The sequence below is a fragment of the Halichoerus grypus genome, chromosome 4 (genome assembly GCF_964656455.1).
Source record: "Halichoerus grypus chromosome 4, mHalGry1.hap1.1, whole genome shotgun sequence".
Classification (NCBI taxonomy): Eukaryota; Metazoa; Chordata; class Mammalia; order Carnivora; family Phocidae; genus Halichoerus; species Halichoerus grypus.
The window spans coordinates 190,981,613-191,000,061 of NC_135715.1; the positions used below are offsets into that span (position 1 = coordinate 190,981,613).

Genomic DNA, 18,449 nt, shown 5'->3' on the forward strand with positions numbered 1-18,449 from the left:
AAGTCATGATCTCAGGGTCCTGGGATCGAGCTCCGCGGGGAGCCTGCTTCTCCCTCTCCCACTCCCCTTGCTTGTGTTCCCTCTCTCGCTGTGTCTCTATTTGTCAAATAAATAAATAAAATCTTAAAAAAAAAAAAGTTCTGTCTAACCTGCACTTATATATTATAATAAGCATTTCGCAATTAGAAAACAATAGCTTTAAATTCTGTAAACTAAGTATAAAATAAAAAATTAACTTTGAATAGGATGTTTAGTGTCTGATGAGACTGGCTTGCTCTGTGATTGGGGCTATATTAACAGAGACGGAGAACAAGGACCCGAGCAGTGAAAAAGCAAAAGCACTGGATTTTTCTCACTGCAAAGTTATTATTTCTGTCTGACTTCTCTTCATTTCCCAGGTTTTTTCTTCAACAATCAGGTAAATAGGAGTTGCATGCTATTTTGAACAACCACCGCTGGGGATTTACCATGCTTATATTTATTGTCCAGATGTTTGCAAAAATACGAACAACTGAAATAGTCTACAGAGCAAAAGTCAGATGGCGAAACAAGGAACAAACTGCAGAAAACAGTCTGATGATGCACGGTGGACACAGCCGTGAGCTCTCGGGGGTGGAGACGCACCGCGGGGTTGAACACACTGGATATTTGGAGGCTTTTAGGAGTCACGGCAAGACACAGATGCTACAGAGGTAAAAAGATAAAATGATGGGCGTGGATATACCTGTGAAGCCAAAATAAAGTCGACACAGCGATGTTGGGAAAGACAGAGCAGAATCTGTGTACTTTGGGGTATGTATCTTATGGGTACAACCATATAAAATGTACACGCCAAGGGAGGACACGGGGAGGGAGGACGTAAGAGTGATTTACTTCTGCTGGGGCGGACGCAGTGGAAGTGTTGTCCAAGCTGTTTCGCTGGTACAAATGACCCAGGTACAGGTTGTTGTTAACTCCTGTGCTCTCTTTCTCACGTGGGTTTAGACGCAAACCAACAGCCTCCTAAGGGTGTTGGTTTAAAGGCCCCGCGCGCGTCGTGAGTGGGATTTCAGGCCGCCACTGAGTAGGGATTTGGTGTGGGCAGTGTGGCGGAGACCCTGGCTGGGCGGGTGGGCTCCCTCTGCCCCACCCGGACCTGGACCCTTTGCAGCCGCTTCCTCCTCTGACGCCCCACAGGCCCCGGGCTTGAATGAGGCCGAAACAGCGCCGCCAGGCAGCACTGGGTGGGGGATGCTTACTGTCGAGGCGGTCACCTGATGAGAAAAGGCTGCCCCTCTCCCAGTGCCTGAGACGGGGACACTGTGTACCCTTGCCTCCCACTCTGGACCCCAGCTTCTGTCCTTGCCCTCCTCTCTGTCCTCGCTCAGGACTCTGGACTTCCAAAACTCAGAACTCATCATCCAGTGGCCCCTTTGAGGCAACTTTTGATGGCATCCATGCCAAGATAATGGAGGCTCTTTAATTCTTAGGGACTAAACTTGGGCTCTAGGTTTAGAAGTGTTCTCCAAATCTGTTTGAAACTCACTGAAAATAAGATTATTTCCCCCTTTTCCAAGGATGAGCTTCACCTCATCCTATCCAGGGGTGTTTTTTTTTTCTTAACCCTTTGATTCCCACGGCTCCCTCTCCTCAATATTCAGGTCATCAAGATTTCAGGCCACATTGATGTAACTCCAGAGATGAGCTGCCCTTTTGCGGACCTGTCCCTGGTGGCTCTGGGCCTCCAGCTGCATGGCCCTGTGTGAGTGTGTGGTGTGTGTGTATGTGTGCTGTGGGTGTGTGTATGTGTGAGGATGCCTATCACCGGGGACCAACATCTTTCATCAGCATCAAAAGATTGACCCATTTTCAGTAACCACCTTCCTGCGGCCCGTGAAGCCTTTGTTTGGTTTGTACGGGAGACCTGAAATGTGTCTCCAGTGGAGCCCGGTTGTGTTTAAGAGACGTGGTGTGAGCTTAGCAGGTGGGAGAGGAACCTCAGGCCTGGCTCTTCTGTCGAATCCCACCTCCTTTCTTTCTGGAAAATTTCGAAGACTCTTGTTTCCTTTTTCTCAGTTACAGCTGAAGCCTGTCTTCAGACACAAAGTCCACAGTGGACAGTGGGAATACCCTGAAAGCATAGTCCCTGGTTCCTAACTGGGATTCAGAGCTGGCTGTCGGGCCCCATGCAGGCTCCGAGTCAGCTCTTGCACGCAGCCAAGCCCGTGTTCCCAAAGAGAGCTTCAGGCAAAGACAAGCCTCGCGCACTCAGCATTTGTCGAGAGCCTACTAAGTCCCAGCAAGTTGAATTGTTTTGGGTTTGTTTGTAAAATGTCATTGCACTTGCAATAAAAACAATTGCTTTGATCTCAAAATGTCCCATGCTCCTCTTGCAGGTGGACGCCTGAGTCTCCGGGGTGGACCTGCCTCATTTAGTGGCCACACTCCATGATGTAGCCCCCCTTTCTTCCAGACTCTGGCATTATGCCTCGTATTACCTGTCTTATATTTATCGTAATTGTTGGGCACTTATAAAATTTATCTATTCGGATTGAACAAAGTGAATGTTAAGAGACGTAAGGTTGAAATTATTAGCTAAATATTGCCTTTCTGAAGAAGCACATCAGGCCGGTGCCTCTGTCTCAGTAAGGACCCAGAAATGGGGCAGTTCTCCCTCTTTCAGGGTCATTGAAAGGGAAATGTTCATCAGTTAAGAGCCAGTACCTTCGAGGTGGTCACATATGGTTGCTGAGAGCTGACCCTGGAGCGAACCCCAGCCCAGTCCTGCCATTGACTGGTGGCCCCATGCTGATAAATTCTTGAGCCTCAGTGTTCGCTTCTGTAAAATAGGGTGAAGAATGGGAACTATCCTGAGGAATGCTATCAATTAATTAATTAATTATTATTATTTAAATACTTTATTTATTTATTTGAGAGCGAGAGGGAGAGAGAGAGAGCATGCATGAGCGGGGGAAGGGCAGAAGGAGAAGCAGGCTCCCCACTGAGCCGGGAGCCCAACGTGGAGCTGGATCCCAGGAGCCTGAGATTATGATCTGAGCCCAAGGCAGATACTTGACAACTGAGCCACCAAGGCGCCCCTTATTATTATTATTATTTTTTAAAGATTTAATTTATTTATTCCAAGGAGAGCGAGAGCATGGGTGGAGGTGGTGGGGGGGCGGGGGGAGGAGCAGAGGGAGAGAGCCAAAGAGCTGGACACTGGGCTGGGTCTCACAACCCAGAGATCATGACCTGAGCCGAGGCCAAGAGTCGGATGCTTAACCAATGGAGCCACCCAGGAACCCCCTCTGAGGGTTTTTCTTTAAATTTAATTTAATTTTATTTCAATTCAATTAATTACCATATAGTGTATTATCAGTTTCAGAGGTAGAGGTCAGCGATTCATCAGTTGCATATAACACCCAGTGCTCATTCCATCCCGTTCCCTCCTGAATGCTCGTCACCCAGTTACCCCGTCTCCCCCGACCTCCTCCCCTCCAGCAACCTGAGGGTTGTTTTTTAAAAATTAAAATGTATAATTGTGGCAAAATACACGTAACGGAGAAGCTACCGTCACACTTGTTTTTGAGTGTACAGCTCCGTAGTGCTAAGTGCATTCACCTTGTTGTGCAAGCCATCTCCAGGACCATTTCCATCGTGTAAGACCCAAACCCTGCCCGCTGAACACTAACTCCCCGTCGCCTCAGCCCCTGCAGACTCTTCTGCCTCTGTGACTTCGACCGCTCCGGGGACGTCACACCCGTGGAATCCTACAGTATTTGCCTGTGTGGGACCAGCGTGTCTCACTCGCACGATGTCCTCAAGGCTCATCCGTGTTGTAACACGAGGTGTAGCCCTCGCCCCTTCTGCACCGCGTCCCTCAAGGCTGCACCCCTGGCCCACACTCCCTCCCCTCCCTTTCCCTTTGCCCATCAGGTTGGTCTCTGATCCCCCCAAGCTTCCCTGAGTTGAGAACTGGAGCCCCATTGCCCCCACAATTGATTTTGGGTCTGGCCCTCAGCTATTTCTGACCTTCGGCTGCAGGAGACGAGTTTCCCTGCAGGCTGCCAGGGCGGCCCCGGCTCTCACCCTCAGCCTCCCCTGGGCCTCCGTGGATTTGTGCGCTGCCCCAGCACCCTACCACGGCCATCTGAGCCCCGGGTCCTCCGGAGGGCCTGCGTGGCGCCCCCTGCTGGACGGCCGTGTGACTGCAGCTCCAGGACCCTGGGGACTTCAGGTCCGCGGTGAGAGTGTTGGGGGGGATCCAGTTCCCAAACCTCAGGTTAGGGGCTGCCTCCTCAGGCGCTTCCGAAAGCACCTCTCTGAGCTGGAGGTCCCCGGGAATGTGGGTTTGCACCCGCACCTCGTCAGCCCTCGAACGTGGAGCAGCCGGCGAGGCAGGCCCCTTGCCGGTGTCCCCACAGGAGCTTAGCCGTGAGGACAGGGACCCGTACCCGTCGTGGAGTGGGCCTCGGTCCCGAGGGGCCCCCGGCGGCCGGCCGCATCCGCCACACTGGTCTAAGGCTCCCTCCTTGGGGCTCTCGCGGCCGTGTTCCTCGTGGGCCCTGAGACCGCGGGACGGGCTCCCTCTTCCCGGAGCCCGCGTCCTCGTGGGGAGGAGACGCTGCACAGCCGGTCACAGCATTCTCAGTCCGTCGTGGCCCGGGGGAGCCGCACAGAGGCCCTGCGAGGCGCAGGTCCAGGGGCCCCTGGGGAGGGGCCCACGCGAGTGGGGGGGCAGTCAGCCACAGGGCAGCAGGTTGGGGTAGTTCAGGTGGGACTCTCCGTTTTTATGTAATTCCAAAGGAAGCTGTGCTCTTGGACTCCTCCCCGAGGCCTGGCTGGTGTGGGAAGGGACGCTCGCAGGAGGGGCTGGGCGCCCGGAGGTGGCGTGAGCGCTCTGGGCCACGCGGAGCTTCCTCCGGGCTTGGGATCCCTCCGTCCCCTGCCCTTGCTGACACCTCCGCTGGCGGAAAGCGCCCCGTCCACACGTGGGCCTTGTCCTCACTTGCTTTTGGAAAGAGCACATAGTGACTGACTTTGGACGCTAGTTAACCAGACTTTGGTGGAAGGGGCTCGCTTGGGACTCTAACAGCAGAGGATTCTTGCCCCTTGTCTGAGAACCAGCCTCCTGTGCAAATAGGATGAAAGCCGTGGTGCGCGCTCCAGGAACCTCCATCAAGCAATTGTTCTGCTGTGTTTTCAGGGATTCAGGGGTCTTCCTGCAGACCCTCAGGCCCTGGGAGACCGGTTTAAGGGAACCCTTGGAATGGGGCTCTGTCCTCGTGCTCTGGGGGGGATTGCTCTGAGTGCTCGCTATTATGGACAGTTGCAGGAAGAGATGTTCAAGCTTATGTAGTTCACATCCTTCACTATCTGGGTGAAGTAAGTGAGGACCGAAGAGGGCGGAACCCACCCAGTTTGCATGGCGGGCTACAGGTAAAGGCCGCTCCAGGTGCCGGCTAATTCCGGAAGGGCCTTCACCATAGCACCTACACAGGTGAACTTCAGTCTTGTAAATGACCCTGTTAGAAGCAGCATACACAAATGGGTAAAAATGGGCACCTGGGACACAGTTTACCAACATGGTTTATCAATACCATGGTTTTCCCTAGGTTCGGGGGGTCTCCTCTGACAACTTTTAACTTTTGTTTTTGATTTAAAAGTTCTTCTTGGGGGGCGCCTGGGTAGCTCAGTCGTTAAGCGTCTGCCTTCGGCTCGGGTCATGATCCCAGGGTCCTGGGATCGAGCCCCACATTGGGCTCCCTGCTCAGCGGGAAGCCTGCTTCTCCCTCTCCCACTCCCCCTGCTTGTGTTCCTGCTCTCACTATCTCTCTCTCTCTGTCAAATAAATAAATAAAATCTTTAAAAAAAAATAAAAATAAATAAAAGTTCTTACTGGGGCACCTGGGTGGCTTAGATGGTTAAGCATCTGCCTTCGGCTGAGGTCGTGATCTCCAGGTCCTGGGATGGAGCCCCAAGTCGGGCTCCCTGCTCAGTGGTGAGTCTGCTTCTGTCTCTCCCCCCACCCCCTACTCATGGTCTCTCTCTCAAATGAATAAATAAAATTCTTTAAAAAAATACATAAAAGTTCGGGGCGCCTGGGTGGCTCAGTTGGTTAAGCGACTGCCTTCGGCTCAGGTCATGATCCCAGGGTCCTGGGATCGAGTCCCACATTGGGCTCCCTGCTCAGCAGGGAGTCTGCTTCTCCCTCTGGCCCTCCCCCCCTCTCATGCTCTCTCTCTATCTCATTCTCTCTCTCAAATAAATAAATAAAATCTTAAAAAAAAATACATAAAAGTTCTTATTTATTGAGAAATAAATCTAAATTACAAGGAGGTATAAAGAAGCAGAAGAAATGTCCCATTATCCCAATTCCCCGATAGTCTCTGAAACCTTGAAATTGCTGGACATATTTACACACACACACACACACACACACACACAGATTCACACTCACACACGTAGACATTTAACATTGCTGAGATCCCATTTTTTACATAACATTAGAGTTTGATTTTTTCATTTGAAATTACGGTATAAACAAACCATATTATTAAGAGCCCTTTGGAAAGAGCAGTTTTAGTAAGAGCATAGTCTGTTCAACATCCAGTAAATGGTTATTGCATGCCTGCATGGGTCTAACAATGTTGAAGGCATAAGGGACTCGCGGGTGAGCAAATCAACCAGGCCCCTCTACTCGTAGAACTCCCTTTCTGGGGGTAATTGGGGTGGGGAAAGAGAAAACAAAAGGGCAGATAGGAATAAAAAAATGACTTTCACAGAGTGGTAAGTACTTTAAAGGAAATAAGGTAAGATGACAGGCTGGGGAATTCAGATGTAGTCTATTTTTGATATTTCTGAGAGGTCACATGTGAGCTGAGACCCAAATAATAGCAAGTTTCCAGCCATATGAAGATCTGGGCGATAAGTGTTACTCTTATTCAGTTAAAGGGACCAGCAAGTGCAAAGGTCCTGAGGCAGAAATGATCTTAGCAAGCTTAGGAAGAAGGTTGTGTCTTCCTTTAGTCCAGGCTCAGTTGGAGAGGAGGGAACAAGGTCTTGCACGCCCGGCCCCTCAGGCTTCACACTATGGTGCCAGTCACCTTCCAGCTTAGCCAGGGCAGCACACAGCAAGGCATTTGACTGGCCCCCCAAACTGGTGCCTTCCTTCCTGAGCCTGCCTGGGAGATCAGTCTTGGATCCAGGGCTGGTGAGGCTGTGTCCAGGCTCTGGGCCACTTCTCCTTTCGCCCAGTCCTTCCCACAGGCTGACCCACATCCTGGGCTCTTCCCCCCCCCACCCCCTCCCTGGGGGCCTTTGTCTCTGGGAATGTTTGCCTCTCAGGGGAGGAGAGGCAGGGTCTGGAAGCCCCTTGCTTTGTGGAGCTCTCTCTCATGGGGTGAGTCATGGCTTCTGTCATCTCCTTCATTCATTTGGAAATTGCTTATTTCAAGTGCATCTCCTGCCAGCTTTTTATGTCTCAAACGTTCTCTCTACTGTGATTTTCTATAGTTACGTAATCACTTGTGTGTTTTCACGAATGACTCTTTTTATGTTCTCTTTTCCTCTAATCCTTACATGACCCTGAGGTGCTCTGGGTAATTCAGCTACCCGCCCCCACACCGCCAGCCCCCTGAACTGGAGACTCCCTACTGGCCTCTGGGCCCCTCCTGCTCCCCATTCTCCTGAGGTGGTTCCACGTCTCTTTCTTGGAGTCTGGAATCCTTAGCTGGGTCTTGTCCGCCCTGCTTCCCCAGGGCCTTGCACCCCTGCCCCAGTTGGTCTGTGTGTGGAGGGCGTGGACTTGTCTAGGGGCAGTGGGAGGCCTCAGGAGGATGCACTATGTGATGGGGAGCATGTTCCTTTCCAGAGACTGCCACACGCACTCCATGGCCTGCTTCCCTCAGACAGGCCCTCAGTGGGGTCTGGTGACTCTGCTTCCTTGTCCCAGATCCTCTCAGAGACCCTCTCTCATGGCCCTTGGTCCCAAAGACAGGAGCAAGGCCTGTGCCTGCAGGCCTGCATAGGGCCTCCTTGGCTTACAGGGCTCCCCTGCTTTCCACAAACTGTGGGAGAAACCAGAATCAGGCTTCCCCCTTGTGGGGCACTGGCTGGGATCCTCAGTGGACCTTTGGGGGCCAGAGAGCTCTCTGCGGCCACACCCCTGTCCTCACTGCTCTGGGTGACTGACTAGTCATAGACAAGCCATTGCTGGTCACGGCTGTCCCGTGGCCCCAGGCCCAGAGGAGGATTCTGTCTAGTGTGAACTTTGGAGGAACGGGGCTAGGTAGTGTCTGCTGGGAAGGCAGGGCACCTGAGGTCAGAGACCAGGGTCAGTGACCTCCCTGAGTTCAACCCCCTCCACCCTTACTCAGGTCCACCCAGCCAATGTTCAGAGTTCAGAGGTGGGTGCTCCTCATAGGGGCCTCTGGGCTCCCAGCTCAGCCACGGTGGGCAGATCAGGGAAGACGTCTGGGTCAGGACACTTTAGCTCTCAGACACCACAGCATCCTCTGTATGTGGTGCGGCCCCCGAAGGGCTCTACCTGCCCATCCTGTGAGAATGACATGCCACCCCCTCTCTCCCTAACACCCGGAGGGCAGCAAGCTGGTGCAGCTTTGCCTAAAGGCTTAGTCACTTTGGAGCTGTGGGCCAGCCTTCATGAACTAAGGGCCCAGCCCTGAAGAAGGACACAGTCTCACTATGGCCCACCCCCCTATTTAGAAGACTCCCAGGGAAGCCGGAGGCGGGCCAGGCAGTGGCAGGGAAGGGAGGCTACCATTGTTCTCCATGTGAATGTGAAGTATTAGTTTCAGTGTGGACAAGCATGTTCAGAAATGACGAAACAGTTGGGAAACTATTTCATTCTTCTTCATGGAGTTTGATGAACTGTTTGAAAACATTCGTTCTCGGGAAGCAGGACGTGTGTGTGTGTGTGTGATAAAGATAAATATGTGGACAATCAGGAGAACAATGGAGATCTGGGAGCCCCAGAAGGAGCCTGAGTCACAGTGTCCCCCATCACCCTGGACTGTTCCAAGGGATTGAACTGTCCTGCCCCTGCCTTGGGATGAGTCTGGAATGGAGCATCCAGTGCCGAAAGAGAGGGGGTAGTTGGGGAGATACATATGTAGGTGGTGGAGTTTCTAGAAAGTCAGGAAGATTTGACAAGCAAGGGTCAGAGGATGGAGGTGCTGTGGCCAAGGGGGTAGACCTGGAAGCTGGGCTAGTACCTCAGGGCCACCCAGGAGGGAACACGTCTGAGGGTGAAATCTGCTGGGTGCTTTTTCCCCATGGACCACGGAATAGCTCTATCCAGTGAGTGTTGCCAAATTCCTTCCCTTCTGGGTCATCATTCTCTTAGGTGGCTCCTAACTTCTCAGTAAAGTCTCAGACAGGCAGCCTGCTTGCGTGGTGAAGTGTGGGCAGAAGCCAGGTCGGCGCTGCTGGAGGGAGATGAGCTCTGGTGGCTCGCCTGGCTCTGTCCGGGTGACCACAGCTCATGTGGGCCTGGATGCAGCTAGCTGCAGGGACAGTGGTGTTCCCCGGAGCAGTGGACAGCAGAGGACAGTATGGATGGTGCTTACTAGAAGGTACATAGTTCTCCATGAAGTCCCCAGCACCTAGACAGTGCTGAGCACTGTTAACCTTAAAAATAAAACTGTCAGTTATTTTACCAGCAAAAATGGGTTTATTCTGGAATAGCAGAGAATTCAGGGACAAGCACGCTACAGCAAAACCATAGGCAAATCCCCAGAACAAAGGAGAGAAATTCTCTTTTATAGAGGAAACAGAGAGTTGGGAGGGCGGTTACAAACAAAAAGTCCATGGAAGGAAACTGGGAGCTGGAAGTGGCTTCTCATGGGCTGAGCTGTGACTGTCTCTCATTGGCTGGTCTGTTGCCAACTTTTCTTCCTGTGCCTGGGATGGTAAAATAGTATCCATGTGCAAGGTCCTTCTGTTCCTGTTGGATCTGCAATTGATAACCAGTGCTGGGAATGAGAGCTCCTCCTGCTGGCCTCCTGATTCTATATGGTAAACCATGTTTCCTTTTATTAATTTTCACAGCACACAGCAGTGATTCATTGAATGCCCGGATACGTCTTTATGACTATCTTCACCGAATACATATGAATATCCAATGAGTACATGAAAAGAGTTCAAAATCACAAATCACTAGAGAAATGCAAATTAAAACCATAATAAGATATTATACCACGACTAGAATGACTGAAGTTAAAAAGACGGAAAAAAAAAAAAAAAAAAGACTGACCTATCACATCTTGGCAGGAATATGAAGCAACTAGAAATCACATACATTGCTGGTGGGAATGAAAGATGATGCCACCAGTTTGAAAACGTGGTAGCATCTTGTAAAGTTAAACATATTCTTAACATACAACCCAGAAAAGCCACTCCTGGATATTTATCCAAGAGAAAGTGAGTAAGGGACAGGTGGGGCTAGGTAGGGAGAGATAGGGAGGGGGGGTACAAGACCAGGCTCACAGAAATCCCAGATGTGGAAAAGTGCTGAGGCGTAAGAAACCAGAGATGAGAGAACATAATCAGACCACTTCCTTTTTCTCAAATGACAGAGACGAGATATTGTTATGACAGTTACAGACTGACCATCAAAAGCTACGAAACTTCAAAGGAGAGGTAAACATGGTGCTGTCAGTGGTAGAAACGTCAAGAAGATTTCAGTTCCCTGGTCAGTTTTCAATAAAAGACCGACCATAAAATCCCTCAGTGGCAACCCACTCGGGACCCCTCTCACTCTAGAGAGTTTTCTTTTCTGTTCTTACCTTCACTTAATAAGCTTTCACTTCACTTCACCTTTTTGTGTCCGAGAGATTCATTCTTTGGCTCTGTGAGACAAGAACCTTGCAACTGCAACCAAAGGAAAACTATGTTGGCCTAGATCTGTATGTGAATGCTCTCAGCAGCATTATTCATAGGTAATCAAAACTCAAAAGAAATCCAAGTATCGATAAACTGGTGAATGGATAAACAAATTGTATTATGAAACACTACTCAGCTACAGAAAGGAATGACATATTAATGTATGTAGCACCATGGATGAATGTCAAAATCTTTATAAGAGAAAGAATTAAACACAAAAGACTATGTAGTGTATGATTCCATTTATATGAAACTCTGGAAAAGGTAAAATGATAATGACAGAAAGCGGATCAGTGGTTGCCTGGGGCTAGGGTGAAGGAGGAGATAGATTGCAAATGAGTAGGAGGAAATATTTTAGGGAGCATGAACTGCTCTATATCTTGGTTGTGGTGGCAGTAACATAAATGCATCAACCAGTATCCTTAAAATAGGTGAGGCTTATCGCATATAAATAATAATCAAATATAAATTTTAAGTTTAAAAACCCCCACAGCTAGATAGATACATCATGGGCAAATTTATAAAAACCAATGATAAGAAAATCTTGAAGGCGACCAGATACATAGAACAAAGGACTAGAGCAGACTTCCCTACGGAAACTATGTAATCCAGAAGCCGGTGGAGTAAAATCTGTAAAGTACGGAAAGAAAAAAAAAGTTAACCCAGGCTTGCATACTCTGTGAAACAATCTTTCAAATGTGAAGTTGCAATAAACACTTTCAAAGGAAAGGTGACAGCACTCATCACCAGCTGACCTTTGCTAAAAGAAAGGAAGTTCTTCAGACGGAGGAACATGATGCCACATGGAAATTCGAGTCTATGCAAAGAATGAAGAGCACTGAAAACGGTAAAAATAAATGTAAATAAAAGTTATGAAGATACAGTTACCAGAGCGAAATGGATGAAGGGGGTCAAAAGGCAAATTTCCAGTTACAAAGTAAGTAAGTCGTGGGGAGATGAGGTACCGCATGGTGACTATAGTTAACAAAATTGTGTTACATATTTGAAAGTTGCTAAGAGTACACCTTGAAAGTTCTCATCACAATAAAAACTTCTTGTAACTACGGTGGTGGATGTTAACTGGACTTACTGTGGTCATCATTTTGCAATATATACAAATATCAAATAATTATGTCGTACACTTGAAGCTAATGTTTCATATATCAGTTATTTGTCAATAAAAAAAGATTTAAAAATGCAGGGGCAATCAGCATCTTTTTATAAAAAAAGAACCAAAAACAGGTCACAGAGCTTCCAAATTGCTGGAAGGATTGCTGCAGTGAGCCGGTGCACGGTGGGTGGAAGACAGGCGGACGGAATCACGGACACCTGGTAGGAGAATAAGGGCGTGGCTTGGTCCCGGTTGCCGGGCGCGGGCAGGACGTTTGCTCCAGACCTCTCGCAGCCAGCGCGCGGGCAGGGGCGACGCCGGCCGCCGCGGCGCGTCCGTTGCTAAGGCCGCGCCGCCCTGGCGACGGGCGCCGGCCGCCCCGCGCACGCGCCGTGGCCGACTCCGGTGCACTGTGGGATGGGAGCCCGAGCGGCGCGTCGAGGCGGGAGCGGGCGGCGGCGGGGCCGGCGGCGGCCGGGGATCGCGGCTTAGGCTGTGCCGGCCGGCGGGGGCGCGGGCGCGGGCGCGGGGGGCGCCGCCATGAACGCCGCGGTGGTGAAGCGGACGCAGGAGGCCCTGGGGAAGGTGATCCGGAGGCCGCCGCTGACGGAGAAGCTGCTGAGCAAGCCCCCGTTCCGCTACCTGCACGACATCATCACGGAGGTGGGCGCCGGGCCGGAGGCCGGGTGCGGGCCGAGGGCAGCGACCCGGGCGGGGGTCGGGACCCAGGTGCGGGCCAAGGGTCGGGGCCCCGGGTGGGGGTCGGGGCCGGCGGGGGGGGCGGGCCAAGGGTCGGGGCCCTGGTGCGGGCCGGGAGTCAGGGCCCAGGTGGAGGTCAGGGCCCAGGTGCGGGGTGCAGGCCGGGCCGGGATCGCGGCTGGCGTTCGATCGGACCTCCCGTAGCCTGGCGCAGGCCCTGGCAGAGGAGCGCCCGCCGGGCCCAATTTCGCGGTGCCTGTGTGTGGAGTTCCTCGCCCTCAGCCCTGCTCCTTCCTTCTCACCCCTGCTCCTTCCTTCTCACCCCTCCTGCTGGGCCGCCTCTGCCGGCCCCTCAGGGAACATTCTTCTTTCCAAACGGCTCTTGGATCTGTTAGCACACCTCTTCCACGCTGCCCGGCGGAGTCGTTTCTGTGAGTTTTTCCCCCCCTTCAGTGCCTAGCTCGTGAAAGGTGATCAGAAATCGCTGGAGAATTACTGTGGTTTTTTGCGCCCCCCCCCCAACTTTTTCTCCACACTACTCTGCATGGTGATCACGTTTGGATGCTTAATAAATACCTGCGGATAAGTTTATTGAAGGTGGTTGTGGTGGGACCCCCCGGGGAAAGCTATGAAAGAGCAGGTTGGTATTGGCTGATGAAGGGCACGACCTCCCCTCCCTTGAGACTGGTTGTGACTTTTCCCCAGTGGGTGGTGAATTACCGAATGATGGAGGCAGCACTTGTTTGTTGCCGTATCCTGGGTGAGCTGAGCTGGGTGAGGTGCACAGAAGGTGCACAGCACACATTCATTGTTGAAGGAGGCTGTCTAGGCTCCTGGTCACTCATCTCCATGGCGCACCTAAGAAGGGTATTGAACTCAGGAACATGGGTGTGGTCTTTGGGACTGAGGAATCAGGTTGAACTTGCAGACTCCCGAGGGCTTTGCAGATCGGTCCTCAAACTTCATTTCTTAACTCTTTCCAACAGGTTGGGTGTATTATTCTCCACAAGCTTTGCTTTATCATTTGCTGTCTCAACTTAGTTTAATGTGTGCCTCTGTGTTGAAAACCCTACTTGTGCTTAGAACTCTCTGGAATCGCACACACATCCCGGCGCTGTCTTGTCCAGCCCCCACCTCCTCCTGTAGCTGGGCAGCACTTGCACCTGTCTTGGACAGTGTTTGGGGAAGGCACACGGCTGTGAGGAGAGCCCGGTGGAGCTGGGCTGTGCGCTGCCTTACCCAGGAAGTAGGCAGGTAGCGCCCCCGAACCCAGAAGGGAAGAAGTGAGTTAGCCAGCAGGTGAGCCTGCCTGACTACAGCAGTTGTTACCATACCCTCACACTTGTACCTTCTGTGTTAGTCCTGCCTCCCCACTGACATGGGGAGCCCGGGAGGAGGTAGCGGGGATAGGCCTCCTCCTTTGGGTCTTGGTGTGGCACTGGGCTCCTGGAAGGTCAGAGTGCCTCAGGATGGGGAAGGAGGAGGGACATTCAAGCAGGGATTGACTTGGTGGACCAGTAGCCAGGCTGTGTGGAAGCAGTTACAGGTTCCCAATCAGGAGCCAGTGTTTTCTTCCTAATCTAATGCTGAAATTAATTTCTCTGCCTATGTAAAGGTAAATATATTAATTGTCACCTACTTGTTAAGGATATTAGAATGATTGGCATATTGGAAAGCATTTTCAGGTAAGAGGTGAAGAGCCTCCTGAAAATTCTTAACTCTCTGTGTATTGTTTTCACAAGTCACCATATTAGTAATTTAGCTACAGCTAAACTAACTCTGTCTCTTTCATAAATCAAAGCATTGATCTTATAAGGTTAATGTTTCTTGTCCCTTAAAAGTATTGTTCACAATTTTAACTGCCAGCAAAGTAGGAAAACCCCAGAAAAGACAAAATGAAAAGGCTCTAGGAATATTCAGTGCGGGATACTCTTAATATTCCATCTGTCTTCTCAGGAGAAATAATAGCACAACTCTTAGGTAGTTGATGAGGAATGAGAGCCAGTTTAATTAGTAGTGAGGTGTGCTTGGTCTCAGAGACATAGCCTGATGTTAGCATGGGACTGTCTTTTTTCCAACAAACGTGTCTTGCACTAATACATATGCTTTATATCCATCCAGGACATACACATGTAGGTGTATTCATGCTTCCTATATACAATGCAGCTGACGTTTTCTTTTTTGAAAAAAAAAATGCTTATTGCTACCCATTATGTTGATTTTACAGCAACTTCTTGCATTTTGAAAAACTCTGGTCTGAGAGAACGAGGAGCCTGGCTGTGTGTGGGTGCGGGGAGGAACAGGGAAAATCACCACCCCTAAAGCTGATTCAGGGTAATGGGGGGCTACAGGTTGGCTGAGGGGAAGGACAGGCAGGGAGAGAACAAAGGTGACAGTTGCACAGAGCACCCCCCTGTTGTAGCAAGTGAGTGAGGAGAAAGATCTTTCCATCCAGGTTCAGAAACCCAGGCTGAGAAATTCCTGTTCTTTCCAGAATCCATTCTCTCCACTGGGCTTGAGTGACCCTTGTAAGATGCTGTCCCCCTGCCTCTGAACCTTTCAGGGCCTCCTCGTAGTCCTTAGGCCAAAGTCCGTATTCCTGAGCATCTTTGAAGGCCATCTGGGTCAGGCCCTGCCTGACTCTGGCCCTGCCGGACTCTGGCCTCAGGCTGCTCCTGCCCTGAACTTTTTTTGCTCCCTTGAACTGGACCCTCTGGGCCCAGGACCTTTTGCAGGGATGGTTTAGCCTGGGACATGGGTCCTAAACACCCCCGCCCCCCACTCAGCCTGTGGTCTCGGTGTAGATACCATGTCTTCTGGGAAACTTCCTCTGACACCCTCGCCCCTCCTGTGTTTGGATTAGGGACTTAGCACCCCGCAGGTCTTTGAGATGTTTACCCGTCTGCACCTCCAGGCTGGCTTCTGCCTGGTAAAAGGCCTCCCGTATAGTAGACACTCAGAAGCTTGTTGAGTAAGTGAAGGAATTAAATCCTGGGTATGGACAGACTCCGACAGCTCCTGACAGTGTGGGGTTCAGGGAGTGAGGGTGATGAAGAGGCTGCCCTGTGAGGTGCTGACCACGGCCTTGATCTTTTGAAGGTGATTAGGATGACCGGTTTCATGAAGGGTCTCTACACAGACGCTGAGCTGAAGTCCGATAACGTTAAGGTAGGCTTGGGGGTGGCTGCCCCTCACCCTAACAAGTGGGTTTTCTGTAAGCTGTGAACTGGGTGTGTGTGTCATTTAAATGCTGAGGTGTGTTGAAATACAGGTTGATTAATTCGTGAATTGTGGTATACCCTTTCTCATTTCATTTTCTTATTTTTGCCAACTGCATATCATGCTAATTTTATCCACTGAGAAATGGAACTAGTGTTTTAAAGGTTTCTGCTAGCCTACTACCAACTAAAATTAAAAGCTTTAATGTTTTTCTTTTGTTACAAAGAGTTAGTATTTCCAAATCTGACATGATATAAATAGTAACTGTGCCTGTTGAGCATACCGAAGATGGTGGAAACTTTTTTGGAAGTACTTTTTATTTGTATTTTAAATGGAAATCTTTCAGGATAAAGATGCAAAAATTAGCTTCCTTCAGAAGGCCATAGACGTGGTGGTGATGGTTTCAGGAGAGCCACTGTCCGCAAAACCAGCGCGGATCGTGGCCGGGCACGAGCCTGAAAGAACAAACGAGCTGCTCCAGAGAATTGGAAAATGCTGTCTCAGCAAGGTAATGCGGAGGTGCCAGAGTTTAGACCCAGCAGTCCTGAAAGACAAGACGGGATGGTGGGCGACCGCAGGGTAGTGGGCAGTGTCTCAGGAAGAGTGTTTGGTGGTGTCTGCCAAGCCTCAGAGTTCCAGAAGGGGTGATTAAAACTATACAGTAAAACAAAGGTACGCCATGCACAGGTTCTTCACGCGCTAGGTATGAACGAGGGAACTTCACAGACACTGGCTCTTGGGGAAGGGGCAGGGGCAGGGGGCGGCATGCCCGGCAGCCAAGCCCTGCCTGCCTTCTCCTTTTGGGCGTCCTTTCAGGGTAGGGTCTGGGGGCTGGAGGACCTGCTGTGCTGCTGCTTCGGGGCTTATGGGACGCTCCTGTTCCCTGCCTGCCTTTCCAGCCTCCAGTGTCTGCTTCTCTCCTTCCATTCCTTCCTTCCACGCTCCTCCCTCCCCCTTGCACTCTGTTCTTCTGGTCCTCTTTCCCTCCTGGCTATTGACAGCAGAGCTGTGCCACCTTCAAAGTAATCCTGAGTCTCTTGTGTAGGGACTGATTCGCTACTTCCTGAGATCCTCACTGTGGGTTGGAAACTTGGCGTCTCTGCTTAGATCCAGCCCAGGCTGTCCTCACTAGGGACGCCAGAGGGCATCTAGGTTTGGCGGTGCCGGCAGGGCGTCTCCAGGGCCTTTCTTCTTTGTGGGAGCCGCATCGCCCCCGAGGGCAGAGGGCGTAGCTAATACAGCCCTTCGTGTACCTGTTGGGTTGTGGGCTGGGGCTAACTTTGCATGTTACCAAAATGGGAAAGAGGGTGGGTTTCAGCTCACATGGCAGGGGTGGGGGTGGGAGGTGGTGGCTCCAAGGAGGCCTCGAGAGAGTCTTGCCCTGGTCTGCATCCAGATCTCAGGCTCGGAGGCACGCAGCTGAGTTTGCCAGTGCCCTGGCTTCTGTGCCCAGTCCCCGCCCCTGCATCCTTCCTGTTACTTCTCTTTCAAAACACATTTGACTCCTGTCTTCCCTGCTGAATCCTTTGCCAGCTTCCTGTTGCCTCTGGGCCCAGCCAGCTCCGTGGCATGGCTCACAAGCGTCCTCAAGAGCTGTGGCTACGCCCTCCCCTCCAGTTCTTTCTCAGCTCCCGCACGCGTGCCTGCACCCTGAGGCCCCTTGCACTGGTCAGGACCCCTCATTTCTTCGTCTGGCAGCAGTGGGGGATCGGTTGCTGGTCTGGGAGCCCTGGCCTTTCCTCTCTCCCAGGCTGGCTTAGGCACACCATTGTTTAACTGCTGCATCTGGCCTCTCCCCCGATACACAGCGTGTCCTCAACCTGGCGTCTAGTGCCTGGCGAGTGATGGTCACTCAGTGCGTCCTCATGGAATGAGTGTGTGAGCGAGTGGTATTCCTGCCTGGAGGTGTTCGAAGCTTCTGCGCAGAGTCAGGGATGCTGCAGAAGGGTTTTGGCGTGTGTTGGAGTTTGAGTTAGATCATTCTGTGAGGCCCTGTCAGTGAGAGGTGTAAGGCGTTTGTGGGGTCGCGCACAGCGCTAGGCTGTCCTTGAACGACACACACGTCCACACTCGACAGCTCAGGGGATTGAAGTGCGATTTGCTTAGCTAGAGTCTGCTCTGCTGTTCACGTGTAAAGTGTTGGAGGTGATGCTGTACTTGGTGATGACAGCATTTCCTTCTAATATTTTATCCTTTGACTTTCATGTCCACGTGTTTAATGTGTTTAGTGAACCGTCTATGAATGCAGACGCTCGCATTTGTCACTTGTGTTGATCTCATTTTCACTGTGTGTTTAATTTCCTCCCACTCGGACTGCAAGCTCTCCAGCGATGAGGCGGTGAAGAGAGTGTTAGCTGGAGAGAAGGGGGACCTGAAGGGAAGGACCTCACTGACGTCAAAAGCTCAGGAATTGGACAATAAGAATGCACGAGAAGAAGAGCCCAGAGTTCATAAAGATAAAGAGGTGACTTGCAAATTGCACATATTCAAAAATGAAATAATGAGTCTTTTTATAGTTCAGGTGAAGACATTTGTA

General features: G+C 51.1%; 1 protein-coding gene and 1 long non-coding RNA gene across 6 annotated transcripts in view; one reads left to right on the plus strand and one right to left on the minus strand.

The window, feature by feature from the left end:
* Positions 1-9,677: 9,677 nt before the first annotated feature.
* Positions 9,678-11,766, minus strand: LOC118532053 (uncharacterized). The gene is made up of 3 exons (XR_013447442.1): positions 11,640-11,766; positions 10,788-10,872; positions 9,678-9,955 (listed from the first exon to the last, which is right to left on the minus strand). It is a non-coding gene; the product is annotated as an uncharacterized LOC118532053 (long non-coding RNA).
* Positions 11,767-12,441: 675 nt separating this feature from the next.
* TRAF3IP1 (TRAF3 interacting protein 1) overlaps positions 12,442-18,449 on the plus strand; it is a 73,559-nt gene continuing 67,551 nt past the window's right edge. For 3 of the 5 annotated variants that reach the window (XM_036086441.2, XM_036086440.2, XM_078071540.1), the window contains exons 1-4: positions 12,442-12,658; positions 15,794-15,862; positions 16,260-16,421; positions 18,234-18,377. In XM_036086441.2, coding sequence (XP_035942334.2) covers positions 12,536-12,658; positions 15,794-15,862; positions 16,260-16,421; positions 18,234-18,377 — 498 coding nt within the window. In that variant the 5' untranslated portion in view covers positions 12,442-12,535. The remainder of the gene's footprint in view (positions 12,659-15,793; positions 15,863-16,259; positions 16,422-18,233; positions 18,378-18,449) is intronic. The other 2 variants (XM_036086442.2, XM_078071541.1) reach the window with 1 other exon arrangement.